The 14,614-nt window shown below is 46.3% G+C and overlaps 2 protein-coding genes across 13 annotated transcripts in view; one reads left to right on the forward strand and one right to left on the reverse strand.

The window, feature by feature from the left end:
* The first annotated feature begins 2,566 nt into the window (after window positions 1-2,566).
* RPL31 (ribosomal protein L31) lies at window positions 2,567-11,497 on the forward strand. Of its 2 annotated transcripts, none has more exons than XM_005283256.5 (5): window positions 2,567-2,915; window positions 4,204-4,310; window positions 5,433-5,558; window positions 10,766-10,878; window positions 11,426-11,497. In XM_005283256.5, the coding sequence occupies exons 2-5, from the start codon at window positions 4,204-4,206 to the stop codon at window positions 11,455-11,457; spliced, it is 378 nt and encodes a 125-aa protein (XP_005283313.1). In that variant the 5' UTR covers window positions 2,567-2,915; the 3' UTR covers window positions 11,458-11,497. The 2 variants fall into 2 exon arrangements, with proteins under 2 accessions (XP_005283313.1, XP_042696721.1); XM_042840787.2 differs by having other exon boundaries at window positions 2,880-3,035.
* A 777-nt stretch (window positions 11,498-12,274) lies between these two features.
* Window positions 12,275-14,614, reverse strand: part of TBC1D8 (TBC1 domain family member 8) — an 81,331-nt gene continuing 78,991 nt past the window's right edge. For all 11 annotated transcript variants that reach the window (XM_005283254.4, XM_065580893.1, XM_042840783.2 and 8 more), the window contains 3 exons: window positions 14,318-14,407; window positions 14,047-14,147; window positions 12,275-13,238 (listed from right to left, as the gene is read on the reverse strand). In XM_005283254.4, the coding sequence (XP_005283311.2) occupies window positions 12,780-13,238; window positions 14,047-14,147; window positions 14,318-14,407 (650 nt within the window). In that variant the 3' untranslated portion in view covers window positions 12,275-12,779. The remainder of the gene's footprint in view (window positions 13,239-14,046; window positions 14,148-14,317; window positions 14,408-14,614) is intronic.

The raw sequence follows: 14,614 nt of genomic DNA on the forward strand, positions 1-14,614 counted from the left end.
TATACATCCTCAAATAATTTTTTTCTTTCCATTTAATAATGCACATTTGTATTTGCTCTGGAGCATAATAAAGTAACTGAAAAGTTTTACTACAGAATTTACATACATTCTCCTTCCTATGGCGGTTTAACTATGTAATTCAATTTAGACCTGAAAGGCTCGCTGTAACCTCACCAACTGTTTGATGTTTGTTTCCAAAAAAACCTATTCTGACAGTTGTTCCTCTCCTTGTTTCATCACAGGTAACCAGAATAATACTGCTTTAGGAAGCCCCAAAAGATAACAACATTAAACTTGTACCTGTAGGTAACTAGTTCCTCATCGGGAAATATCATTTCACTTAAAGTTCTCAAGACACTATGGGGCAGAGCCAAGGTTTTAGTTTTAGCCAAGGTAGCCATGGGGTAGGAGACAAAAATATGGCTTAAAGCTTTGTTAGTGCTTTCCTGATCCTGGAGACAGCTAGAGACTGTTTTGCCTCTGCCATAAATTAAAGCAGCTTGAGGGCTGCCCCAACCCAGAGGTTCTCAAATTGGAGGGGGCGGAATGTATTCTGGGGGGCAGGGGGCGTGAGAAGCTTGGGGGGGAGGGAACTTACTGTGCACATTCAGAGCTGGGCGGATGGAGAGCAGTGGCTGCTGGCCAGGCACCTGGAGGTGCAGGGGAGGGATAAACTGCTCCAGGTACAAAGGAGGAGGGGGTGCTATCAAATATGCTTGAGAACCACTGCTTTGAAACCTGCTCTAAGTTATGTTGGCTACAACTGAAGCCAAAGGGCTGTTGCACTGACAGGGATTACCAGAGTGCAAGGTGCTCTGGCCATGCTCCCTTCCTTCTTTGACTCCAGATCAACAGCGCTGATGGGCTCGTGAAGTGTTTCCACCACTTTCTGTCTTGAATCAGCTTCACAGCTTAACTCATCGTTAATCATTTTTTGTTCTGTCATTCTTCACAGTGTCTAGCCAAGACATCCTTAGTCTTCCTCTGATTCTAGTGCTTTACACTCTGGTATGTCTGACCATGTGAAATATCACATGTCAAAACCATCCAGTTGTCTTCTTTAAATCTTCTGTAACAGTGTTATTTCTTGCCCTAGCCATTTGCTTATTACTTCTTTTTTTTTAATTTGGTGTAGACTTAACCATAGGTGCAGGAACAAGGGAGGGGTGCTGCTGCACCCTCTGTCTAAAAGTGGTTTCAGTTACATAAAGGGTTTACAGCAGGGGTCAGCAACCTCTGGCACATAGTAAGCACCCTGTTTACCTGCCACATCCGCAGGTTCAGCCAATCGTGGCTCCCACTGGCCACGGTTTGCCGTCCAGGCCAATGCAGGAAGCACCCCCACTATAAAAATTGTTCCAGCACCCCGGTCTTGAAACTCTCAATATTCCCCTCACCAGTTCATTTCTGCAGTCAATAATCTTGTTTGTTGGAATCTTATAGCCAGGGGCAAAAACCAGTAGTTTACGGGAGGAAACGATAAACTTGCCATGCTTGATTTCCAGTTAACTGTTATACAGGAATATGATGCTCTTAAGAATAGACTGAGGGCCAATGTCCATCCTTTCTCAAACTCTGTCGGGCTCACTTCTGCATATCCCAGCCCCATTTTGAATTGTAACATGCTATGCCAATTTATTGCTTTAGGGCTCTCTGTCGCTCTGCACTGGTTTATTATTGCAGAGCAGGCACAGTGCTCTGGCTTATTGTTATAAGGCTATAATGCAGTAGGGGTTGTTACTGTCGTCAGTCATGGGTTATTATTGTATTGGGTTATTATTGTAGGCCTAAACTGGGTTATTACTGTAAAAATGCTACACTACACTGGGCTATTATTATTGTTGGGTCATCATGCTGCACTGTTTTATTATTTTAGGGTTGTAGAGCTGATATTATACACCACTCAGGCTGTGCTATGTTAACTGTAGGACAGTTATGCTGTGCTGGGTTTATTACTGCGGGTTGATTTATTGTACACAGCTAGGCTGAGGTAAGCTGTAGTGTATAACATAGCCGTACTATTCGCAGAGTGCTGCAGTGCAGTGTTGTTATTGTAGGGTTGCTGAGAGAGTGAACTGGGTTATTGTACAGCAGCTAGGTTATTGCACTGGGTTATTGCAGGGTTGCTAGGTTACAACGCTCCGGCAGCACTGTGCAGGGGCAGGGACCGGGTTGTGTGTTGCGCTGGGGAGCGCAGCCACGTGTCCGGCTCCGCACAGAGCCCAACACCATGTTCTGAGCGGCGGGGTAAGGGGGCCAGGGGGCAGGAGAAGGGGCAGGGAGGTTCTGGAGGGGGCAGTCAAGAGATGGGGGGGTCGGGAGTTCGGGGGGGGCTTTGGGGGGGGTGTGGAGAAGGTTTTGGGTAGTCAGGATACAGGTAGGTGGTAGGGTCCTGGGGGGCAGTTAGGGGCAGGGGTCCCAGGAGGGGTCAGTCAGGGGACAAGGAGCGGGGGGGGGTCGGGAGTTCTGAGGGAGGCGGGAAGTGGGTGGGGGCAGGGGCGGGGCTAGGGCAGGACGGGGCTCCTCATACTCTTTTTTGCTTGCTGAAATATGGTAACCCTAGGTTAGAGGGAAAGGCTGGACTCGCGCCCCAGCCTCCCGCAGGCCCCGGGACACGGACCAAACGCCCATCAACACCCGGCTGCAGGGGGCGCTCGAGGGCGGGATTGTTATTGTAGGGTTGCCGGGTTGCCCAGCAACTCCCGCGCTTCGGCCTTCCCGGCAGGCAGGGCCCGATCCTGCGTCCCCGCCAGCCCCCCATTGCCTGCAACCGCCGGTCCCCGCCTCTTCGGGCCGCGCAGGCGCAGTCCCGCCTTCCCCCAACCCGGAAGTGCTCCTCGCTTCCCCCCGCCCCCTCCGGTTTGGTTCGTCCCACAATCCCCCGCGCCTTCCTTTCCGACCTGTGCCCGGGCAGGGTGAGTGGCTCGTTACGGGGCCCGGCCGCCTATCCGCCGCCATCCGCCTCGCCGGGCCCCGCCGAGCCCCGGGCCCCGCCCGGCCCGAGTGGCCAGGGGACCCTGCGCCCGGGGCACCGGGTATTGCGGGCCCGGGGCACAGGAGAGGGGCTGTGGGCACAGGGGGCCGGGCTGGGGGGGGGAGGAGAGGGGCTGTGGGCACAGGGGGCCGGGCTGGGGGGGAGGGGAGGGGAGGAGAGGGGCTGTGGGCACAGGGGGCCGGGCTGGGGGGGAGGGGAGGAGAGGGGCTGTGGGCACAGGGGCCCGGGCTGGGGGGGGGGGAGGAGAGGGGCTGGGGGGGAGGGGAGGAGAGGGGCTGTGGGCACAGGGGCCCGGGCTGGGGGGGGGGGGGGAGGAGAGGGGCTGTGGGCACAGGGGCCCGGGCTGGGGGGGGGGGGGGGAGGAGAGGGGCTGTGGGCACAGGGGGCCGGGCTGGGGGGGAGGGGAGGAGAGGGGCTGTGGGCACAGGGGCCCGGGCTGGGGGGGGGGGGAGGAGAGGGGCTGGGGGGGAGGGGAGGAGAGGGGCTGTGGGCACAGGGGCCCGGGCTGGGGGGGGGGGGAGGAGAGGGGCTGTGGGCCCAGGGGCCCGGGCTGGGGGGGGGGGGGGGAGGAGAGGGGCTGTGGGCACAGGGGCCCGGGCTGGGGGGGGGGGGAGGAGAGGGGCTGTGGGCACAGGGGCCCGGGCTGGGGGGGGAGGGGAGGGGAGGAGAGGGGCTGTGGGCACAGGGGCCCGGGCTGGGGGGGGAGGGGAGGGGAGGAGAGGGGCTGTGGGCACAGGGGGCTGGGAGGGGGTTGTGGGCACAGGGGCCCGCACGGGGCTGGGGCCCAGGCCTTGTATAGGGCGGATGGGAGAGGTGCGGGTGCTTGTTTAGCAGTAGGAGGCATCTCTAGTGCTAGGGTTTGCTCCAGGTTTTGAGGGCAGGGCCAAGGGGGTTTCCTGAGTGCCCCGGAAGCTGGAGCCAAGTGTAAAAGCCTGGTTCTGTGCTTTCGGGGTGTCATGTAAGCATGGGGGGGAAGGGGTAAGCAAACTGAGGCGTGGTGCAGCACCTTGCAGTGGGGAGGGGGGAATCATGGAGTTGTAACACTGTAGCTGCATGTTTTGAAACCTGCAAGGCTTGTGCTCTGTAGAAAGTGGATTAAGCTGAACTAGACTTCTGACTGTAGAAACCCTAATGTGCGAGGGGGAAAGGGTTAGAGATGACTTGCTGGAAAGGCCCAAACCGAGTCCGTGATTTTCATTGTTGCACAGATGGCTCCAGCAAAGAAAGGTGGAGAAAAGAAGAAGGGGAGATCTGCCATCAATGAGGTGGTGACTAGGGAATATACCATCAACATTCACAAACGGATCCATGGAGTGTGAGTGGCTTTTTTCATGCCTTGTTTGTCCCGATAAAGTTGACCTTACTTTACCTGCTTAAGGTGGCTGGTGTTTGGAAATGGTTCCAGTAAGCTTTCTACCTGTTGGCAGTGGATGGTTGTAATTAAAGATGCTGATTTCAGTGTGATGGGGTATATTAGGCCTCAGTTCTGCACCTGCATGTAGACCTGTGCAGATCCAATTGTAGCATCAAGGCCTGAGTGATTATGGTTTCTAGCAAATGCAGTTCTCAGGATGTTTTTCTCACTTTCCATGATTTTTCCTAGGTATAGCACACTGCTATTGAGTTTATAGAGAGTGAAGACTTGTACAGGAACTCTGTCATTTTACTTGGGAGCTGGCTGTATAGTTATATTCAAGTGAGAGAGAGACTTTTTTTTAACTTGAGTTTAGTTTTATAAATTTTAAGGAGCCAATAATAGGAAAGTATCGGATAGATGAGAGAAGTTGTTCTACTGAGTGGAAGATAATTGATAAACGTCAATACTTTTCTACAGAAGTGGGGAGGGGGAAAAACACTGTTTTTTTTCCTCTGGTGATTCAGTCAGTTCCTTTTGTTCTTTCCACTTTCTGATTCTATAAATCTATTTCATTTTATTTACTTTTTTGAGGCTGTTTTTTTTTTCTCTCACTACCAGGAGGTACTTGGTCTGAAACACTGTTTGTGTCTTCCTCTTGTTTAGTCTTCCTGCCATCTTGCTCCTAACCTCTCTTTCCCCACCGACTCCTAGCATTAGATATTAATCTGTCAGCAATATACAAATGGTGCTTTGACATGTGCTGTGCTACCTTAGTTTAAAAATCTCATCCAAGGGGCAACTTGAAATAAGCCCTTGGAGCCAGTTAGTTCAACAGGCTTGTTGTAGTGAAATTTTATTGAAATTGTATGTACATTACACATCTGTATCTATTTAGAAATAACTTGGTGATTTTTGAGAAAAGATGCAGTTGTTGCAACAACAATAAGGTTAGCATAGTCCAACAAAACCTTTTGGCTTTATATGCTTATGGAATGACAGTCTGGCTAGATCCATGGCAAGTTTCCAGTGTAAGGGATATTTATTAAAGATTAGCTAAATAACCGTTTTCTCTGTTCTCAGGGGATTCAAGAAACGCGCCCCCCGTGCTCTCAAGGAGATCCGTAAATTTGCAATGAAGGAGATGGGTACTCCTGATGTACGCATTGACACCAGATTGAATAAAGCAGTCTGGGCCAAAGGGATAAGGTATGTCCCAGGGGCTTTAATCATGGGTAGCGGAGGAAGAATGTCACAAACACACGTGGGAGAATCTCTAAGTATCTCTTCTGTTCACCAGTATTTGCCTTTCGCTTGCAGATGTTTCCTTTCTGGTATTATAAGTGATTGGGTGAGATCTTGGGCTTAGGGCCCAAATCCACAAAGGGGTTTAGCTTCTTAGAAAATTACTGGAAGCCACAAACGCTGGGTTAGGCACCTAGACAATGAATGGGGAGAAAAAGAGGCACCTGAGAATGGGATCCACACGAGCCAGTACACTAGGCGGGGAGCCACCTAAACTAGCCAAGGGGAGATGCCTACTAGAGGGCTGTGTTGAAAGCCCTGCCCCCCTTCTCATGGCTAGGTCTGGGCTGCAGAGGAGGTTCCTATCTGTTTGCAAAATGCAGCTGGGAACTCCCTCTTCAGACAAGGTGGGGGGAATTAGGCCTCCTTTATAATCTTTGGCCAGGTGGCTAGATACCCAGATTTGGGAGACACCAGTTCAGTTCCCCCTCTTTCTGCTGAGAGAGGATTTGAACATGGGTTCCCCACCTCTCAAGTGAGTGCCCTAACCAGTGGACGATGTGATATTCTAATGTAGGGCTCCCTCAATCACTCTTGAAGTCATTCTACTTTGTAATTAAGTAGGGCCAAATGACTCTAGCAGGGTGGATTGATTTAAATAATTGATAAGTGTTTTGTATTTGTACTCTTCTTTTATTTTCATAAAGAAAAGTTGATTCTCATTGGTTGGTAACCGTCAAAATATGTTGAATTGCAACTATATATAGTCTTTACACTAAATTTAGTGCTGCTTTTTGCTTACCTGGGAGGAACTACTGTGTCTATACCCATGTATACAGTTATACAGTAGAACCTCAGAATTACGAACACCTCAGGTTGTTCATAACTCTGAACAAGAACGTTATGGTTGTTCTTTCAAAAATTTACAACTGAACATTGGCTTAATACAGCTTTGAATCTTTACTATGCAGAAGAAAAATGCTGCTTTTAACCATCTTAATTGAATTAATGAAACAATAACAGAAACAGTTTCCTTACTTGTCAAATCTTTTTTGAACTTTCCCTTTATTTTTAGTAGTTAAAAAAAAATACAGTACAGTATTATATGTAGTCTGCTGCCTGATTGCATGCTTCCGATTCTAAATGAGGTGTGTAGTCAGCTGGGCAGTTCGTAAATCTGATGTTCTACTGTATAGCTTAATTTACATTTATTCAGATTCTTAATTTTACTTTATTATGTTAGAAAATGATTAATAATGCATTTGACTCAATATTTTTTTTTACTTTGATTTGTCAAGCTCTTTGGATTGAAATTAAAATTCAATTAAATGCAAAAACCAGCATTTTAATTGTTTATATAAGATTACATTAAATATGGTGCATATGTAAGAAAAAAGTTTAGCAAAACAAAGACTGGCCTATTTATTAAACAAAGGAATTATCTGTAGTTAATTAATTGAACTGATTATTTCTGGTCACACACTCATACCCAGTTTTTATTAATAGATTGGAAGTTGAAAAAGCAGAAAAGCTTGTTTTCCTCTTCCAATCAGTTACTTAATTTTTAATGAACTAGTCATTGAGCTGAACTAGTTCAATAAACAGAGATGAAGAAAATATTCATTCTGAAGTGCTAACCTTTGCTTTTGACAGCAGTAGATGCAAAATCTGGTTCCAGGTACTTAGTTTGGTGGTTTGACTTTTTTTTTTTTTTTTTAACTTGGTAGCAAGTATGTACCATTTAATATTATTTTTAGTATTTAAACGATTGAGTATAAGTAGTTTAGGCCTTAATATAGGTTATCAATTTAATTTTAGACAGATTTTTAAAAAATAAACTTGTTTTCAATTAGTTTTTTATTCCTTATGCTCGATGGTAGGGCACTCGTCTGAGAGGTGGGAAACTCCTGCTCGGGAATCCTCTGCTCATCAGGGCTTGGAGGGAATTGAATTGGGGTCTCCCACACCCCAGCTCAGTACCCTAGTCACTGGGCTCAAGGTTATAAGGAAGGCCTCCTCCCCACCTTGTCATTTTGTGTGGAATTAGGTGTGCTCCGAGCACACCTACTAAATAAGACCCTGCAGGCAAGACCTGCCTATTTTCATCTGGTTTGAGAATCATGCTGGGGTGTAGGTGTCAGACAGGCACTCGGATGCAGAAACTTGGCACCTAGGGTAGGGAACTTTTTACATCAAAAACAATAAGGTTGGGCAGCTGCTGAGTAGGGGTTTGGTATACCAGTGATGCGTAAATTCCTTCGTGAATGTGGGTCTCTCACTGACGCCTATGTCAGCAAAACTTGTGTTGTTACGGGGTGCGAATATTCCACTCCCTATGCAGGTGTGCACAGTGCTGTGTTGGCGGGAGAGCTTCTCCTGCCAACATAACTTATGCTGCTCCCAGGGGTGGGTTTTTTATGCCAACGGGAGAGCTCTCCCCCGGCGGCATGGAGCGTCTTCACTGTACGTGTCACTGCAGCGCCAAGCGTAGACATGGTCTAAGAGTCTTCTCTGCAGCCTTGGGGAGGAAACTGGGGGCAGAGGGCACTACTTAACGCAGTGGTAGGCAAACTACGGCCCGTGGGCCACATCCAGCCCGCCGGACTCTCCTGCCCGGCCCCTGAGCTCCTGACCCAGGAGGCTAGCCCCCGGCCCCTCCCTTGCTGTTCCCCTCTCCCCCACAGCCTCAGCTCACTGCGCCACCGAATGCTCTGGGTGGCGCAGCTATGCTCCAGGCAGTGCGGTAAGGGGACAGGGAGCAGGGGTTGGATAGAGGGCAGGGGAGTTTGGGGTGGTGGTCGGGGGCGGGGTGGTCAGAGGGTGGGGAATGGGGGCAGGTAGGAATGAGAAGGGGTTGGATGGGGCGGCAGGGGGCAAGAAGCAGGGGGGGTCAGGGGCCGGGCTACATCTGGCTGTTTGGGAAGGTACAGCCTCCCCTAACTGTCCCGCCATACAATTTTGGAAACCCGATGTGGCCCTCAGGCCAAAAAGTTTGCCCACCCCTGGCAGTCTGTTCATGGACTCGCATCTCTTCCTCACCACTCTACCCTTATTCCTCTGCAGAATCAGATTCTCATGGCAGGGCAGTTTCAAAATCTTGAATTCTATACTATGGGCAATAGCTATGTAGGTTCTCCTCAGAGAGTTTGGACAGATCATTTTGTGCCTCTTTTCCTCAACGGTTACATCCTCAAAATGACAAACATAAGATATACAGGGATACTAGGCTGGGACTAGCTTTGAAGGACTAAATACAGTTAATGTCTCACAGGCCACTTAGGCTTCAAATATTTTATCCTTTTGTTACATGTGGCATGTTCAAATACCCCCTTTTTTAAAAAAACATGTTCTGCTACCATCAGATGATACCATAAGTATCTGGATAAATCTTGCAACCCCTCACACACACACAAGTTTAGCTGTTGATTCTCAGGTAGTTAGAAAACAGTGCTTTATGCTCTGTCCAGGATGAGACTTCAAGCATCTTTTTCTTAGCATATGCACAACATGCCTCAGGTGGCACATGACCAGAATTCATCCCTGAATTTGGTCTGCTGGTTGGATCATTAGCTTCCCCAGCTGGGTACTGACAGGGAGCGTGACAGGTCCAGAATGTATTAACATCTAATTGTCTGCCCTGTATTACTGTTAGTCATGTGGGAAACACTTGCAAAGATATTCAGCTAGCACACCAGTAATGGTGCTTGTTCCTCAAAGCAGACTGATCTGTCCTTATTTCCAAATGTCTCCCATTTTTATAGTCCCACTGTTTGCTTCTTGGGAGAGCCCTCCCTAGCTCTTCACTTTAAGAAGCCTATGAAAAGTGCTCTTATCTGCCCTCAGGTACAGAATTGGCAGTGACAGTGTAAACACCCCAGATCCATAAGGGCTATAGGCCACTTCTTTTAGTTACAGGAAGTCCTCACTTAACGTTGTAGTTATGTTCCTGAAAAATGCGACGTTAAGCAAAACAATGTTAAGCAAATCCAATTTCCCCATAAGAATTAATGTAAAGTGGGGGAGGGGGGATGGAGGGGTTAGGTTCCAGGGAAATTTTTTTCACCAAACAAAAGACCATATATATATACACACACACACACACACACACACAGAGTATAAGTTTTAAACAAACAATTTAATACTGGTACACAGTGATGATGATTGTGAAGCTTGGTTGAGGTGGAAGAGTCAGAGGGTGGGATATTTCCCTTACTGCTAAATGATGAACTAGCACAGGGGTCGGGAACCTCTGGCACGCGGCTCGCTAGGGATGTGCTGGCCGCAGCTTCCCACAGCCCCCATTGGCCTGGAGCAGCAAACCGCGGCCAGTGGGAGCTGTGATCGGCCAAACCTGTTGACGCGGCAGGTAAACAAACTGGTCTGGCCGGCCCGCCAGGGTGCCTACCCTGGTGAGCCACCTGCCAGAGGTTGCCGACCCCTGAACTAGCAATTGGCTGAGCCCTCAAGGGTTAACGCTCTCGCTCTACAAGGTAGCAGGAATGGAGGGAGATATGTGCATTTCCCCTTTAAGTACACTGCCTTGTTAATTAGATCAGCTTGCTGCAAGCTCCCTCAGTCCTGAGCCCTGGTGTGTCCCCCCCTGCTCTATGGAAGATGGGGTAAGCAGGGAGAGGGGGACACCCTGACATTAGCCTCCCTCTTCCCTCCCCCCGCACAGCAAGCAGGAGTCTTGGGGAATAGCTCCAAGGCAGAGGGCAGGAGCTGCACATGGCAGTGGGGGGAGGGGCAGCTGCTGCACAGGGAACTTAGGAGCGTGGGGAGCTGCCGGTCCACCCTGGTTCCAAGCCCCCACCAGCTAGCTGCAACAGGCTGCTCTTCCTGCAAGCAGTAGCCAAAGCAGGCAGCTGCCAAAGGATGTTAGAAGGGAGCATTGCACAACTTTAAATGAGCATGTTCCCTAATTGATCAGCAATGTAACAACGAAACAGGGATGACTTTAAGTGAGGTGTTACTGTATTTTCTTGGCTAAAACATCCAGGAACTCATTTTACATACCAGGTGTGATAAGACTCACTTTGTTTAAGGGTAATCTGCAACCTGCATATCACGAAACTCAAATTGTTGATCTTAAATTCAACAGACAGAAATTGCATTTATGTAAAATGTATTGAAAAGAAACTACATAAACTTATGCAATATTTTCATTATAGGAATGTTCCCTACCGCATCCGTGTACGTTTATCCAGAAAACGCAATGAGGATGAAGATTCACCCAACAAACTATACACGCTGGTTACCTATGTACCTGTCACCACTTTCAAAAGTAAGTGTACATACTCTTCTCCATTGCATGTTTTGTGAGCAAGGCGGTTGGCAAAGCCAAGCCTACTAAGCATCTGCTGCAAGGGAGACTCTTCTGGGTATCTGTGGCTGTTCTAGTATGTTGCTAGCTAGATTCATTCTTGTCAAAGAACTTTATTCTTAAATTTCTGCTGCAGAGGAAGAAGTGGGGGGCTTCTCTTGCCCAGCAGTTACCTCTGCTGCTCTCGGACCCACACAGACAGACAGTCTAACCTTGAAACTGAATAATTCTGTGAATTTAATCTTAAATGTTGTGGCACTAGTAGATTAAAAAAAATTCATAAATGTGAGTTAAGTTGTACCTTCAGGTTGGCAGTCTATTTGCTGCTTTAAAAATGCTCATCTCTATTAGTTAGCCTAGTTAGTTAATTAAAAGACATCAGCATTCTTAATCTTGTGATTAACTGCTAATTGTGGCTTTGAGTAAAGCTCCTTAGGTGCAGCTAAGATTTAGAGTAGACTATCTTGGTCACTAATCATTTGTATTTTTTTATTTTATTTTTTTGCAGGTCTACAGACAGTCAATGTGGATGAAAACTAAACTGCTTTTCAATACAATAAAGTTATAAAAGTGACACTTATTCTGACTAAGATATCCTATTGAGCAGTGTCTTTTAATGCTCAAAGATCTACAGCATATCCAAATCAGCAGTTGGTGGCTAGGCAGCTGAAATTCCTGCTTGCTTTAGTGGGGTGTTACCTTTATAGCAGAAGGATGATACGTGTTTTTGAAATATATTGTTTACATTAGAAATGGTAAAGCAGCAGTTTGTTGTACCCCTCTCAAAACAAGAACATGGGGACAGGGACAGCCCATGAAATTAGAAGGAAAAAGATTTTTCACCCAATCTGTAGTTAAACTGCTGTAGGAAATTGTTGAGACCAAGAACTTCACAGGATTCAAAAAAGGATGGGGTTATTTTCGGGATATCCATAGTTAGACAAATTTTATGCTTCACGGCTTAACCCCTGATCACTAGTGCAGTGTGGAGGAGATATGCCTCTGTATCCTCTAAAACCTCTAGTTCTTGCCTATCAGAGGCAAGAGACTCAATTACATGGACCTCAGGTTCAATGCTCCATGGCAATGTGTATGTTTGTAAAAATAGTGTCCATACAGTTATTGGTGGTGGTAGCAAAGGGTTTTTTTTTTTTTTTTTAAATTAGGTCTCTTCTCTTAAATCTTCACTGGTGCTTTTAGAAAAACATGAAGAGTAAGTTGTGCAGTATGGTCTACAAACCCCCCCACTTTGAAAAGTACCCTTTACATAGGAGGGTTAGAGTGAGTGTCCTGCGCTTACCTCATGGGTATTCCTTTTAGTTGAAGAGTTGATACAGTCCCCCTACTTAGGGTAAAGTCCAGTACAAAAAGGTTTAATTGAAAAGTGCATGTTTTCACAGAACATCAGAAGCAGTCCATGTACACTTAAGATTAGCAAGACATACAGATCTGAATACAATCAAAAATATTAATAGTTTCAATTACCAGCATTGAAACAAGTCTTCAGGATTAGTGCAAAAAAAAAAAAAAAAAACCAAATCACCACATAAACAAACTGCAGACAGCTGAGGAGGGTTTTCCCCAATTAAAAACAAAAACTCTGTAACAAAACTACTGGAGCCAGCTTCTGCTCTCCCAATACGTAATGGGTCTGCAGTGTCTTCACAGTGCAGACAGATGTTTCCTTTTACATTCAAAACAAGAACATATTTAATAAATCAATAGCACAAACTACACACCCCTTTAGCTTTTAAAGCTCTCAAACTGAGGAGCAAACAAAACAGTGCACTGCTAACTAAAAGCCAGCCTTTCAACACGTCGCTTTGGTGTAACTTCAGTGCAGTCAGTTTCAGGCAACTTTGCTACTGTGTATTTAGTTTCATGTGTTCCGCTAGTGACTGGTCACTCATTCCATTTGTTTTGAGACAGTACTGATTTAGCTTTGCATTCTCCAGTTTTGGTTTCAGTTCTAAAGGCTTTTCAAAGAAATTTACTAGTGACTGTTCAGTCAAAAGTGATGCTAAAATTTGTTCGAAGGAGATAATCCAGTTCCCTTCAGTCACAGGTAAAGATGGAGTCTCTTTATGAGTAGTCTTCACAGTGTCAGTAAAAACAATATCCTGGTCTGAGGCCGAGGCCTCAGAATGTACATCCTCAGTAAATTCATCTGATCCACTCCCCAAGCTGCTACTTCTTTGACCCACTTCTCCAATCTGAAGTAGTAAAGTGGTCACAGTGGCAATGGCTTGATATAAAGAGTTTTCCTCAGGATCTTCATGAAACATGCTGTACAAGGTTTTGCAGAACTGGATGAATTCCCTCTAATAGGCAAGGGGAAATTATTGTAACAGGTCAAATTATTGATCACACCATATCACAGATACAGTACAATAGCTGTAAAAGTTTGGGCAGTAAGTATAAGGCGAGAGAGGATTTTAGAGTACCATGCAGAAGCATCCTCATTTGTAAACTCTTGCTACAAATTTAAAGACTTTTAGCCGTTGGATAAAATGCCAAAAAAAAAAGTTACCAGGACGTACTCTGGCAGTTAGTAATACTTTCCTAATGTAATATGACAGACTGGATTTCATACAAGCCGTCTGTGTGAGTGAGAGAATGAGAGCGCCTCCAGAGAGAGAGAGAGTGTGTGTGGGTGGGAGTCTGGAGAGGGAGATTAGGATTTCATGGGAATGGGCAGTGTGTGATTAGCCTTGGGATGGGGTGACATCTTCAGTCAACCCAGAAACTGACAGTGCTGTAAGCACAACACAAGTGATCTGGGATTTGCATTAGCTGCTTGTTGGTTTTGGCCTGTGGAAAACATAGATATGGCTTGGACCTAGCTATTTGAGAAATTACCTCTTTCCCAGTACTACGTTAGTGTATTTGCAGCCAGTGGAGGTACATGGGCTCTCAATTTACAAGAGAGAGTTGCTGGTGGGGTGGTCAAGGGCCCTTTTGGATTAGCTTCACCTGGTCCAAACTAGTTCAAATTTTGAATCTAGTACACGGAGTAATTTAAGTTTGTTTGTGGTACCTGCCATTAGAAAGAGCTGCACCGTTGGGCTCAGACATTTTTAAAAGGTATTTCCCACCCTTATTTAAAATTACATCCTCAATATAGAATACCTGGCTCATTTTTGGCATTGCTTTTTCAGTTTTAGTATCCTTCTCTTTGGCTAAATCTTTAAGCATCTGCTTCAGTTGCTTCTGGTAATCTACTGTATCACCTTGGGTGGGGGAAAAACACAAACATTAGTTTTAAGTCCACTGCAACAAATTCAAATAAAAACCAGAAACTGGGGAGGAGAAAAAACTTGACCAATAATGAACTTAGAGCTGGACAGCTCTATTATGTACATAATTATACTAACAATTTTATAAATTCGACAGCACATACCATTTGTTTTTCCAAATACTAGTGGCCTCGAAGTAGACAATAAAGGATTCTTCAGTGGTGACTGACTGTCTTTCTCATTTTCTGTGAGAGCTACCAAAAAAAATTAAATAAATTGAGAGAGTTAGTGATCCTTCACATGGTGCATTAATAATTAAGAGCTTTATCACATTTTAATCCTCTGAGCTCAGGAAGAAAACTAGCATTTATACTAAAGGTGATCTTTGCAGGTGATTGTTATTTCAGCATTGCCTAGTTGTATCAGACTTTATGCTTGTGTGAAAACAAGCAGCTTACTGT

Source organism: Chrysemys picta, chromosome 1, assembly GCF_011386835.1.
Source record: "Chrysemys picta bellii isolate R12L10 chromosome 1, ASM1138683v2, whole genome shotgun sequence".
Taxonomy (NCBI): domain Eukaryota; kingdom Metazoa; phylum Chordata; order Testudines; family Emydidae; genus Chrysemys; species Chrysemys picta.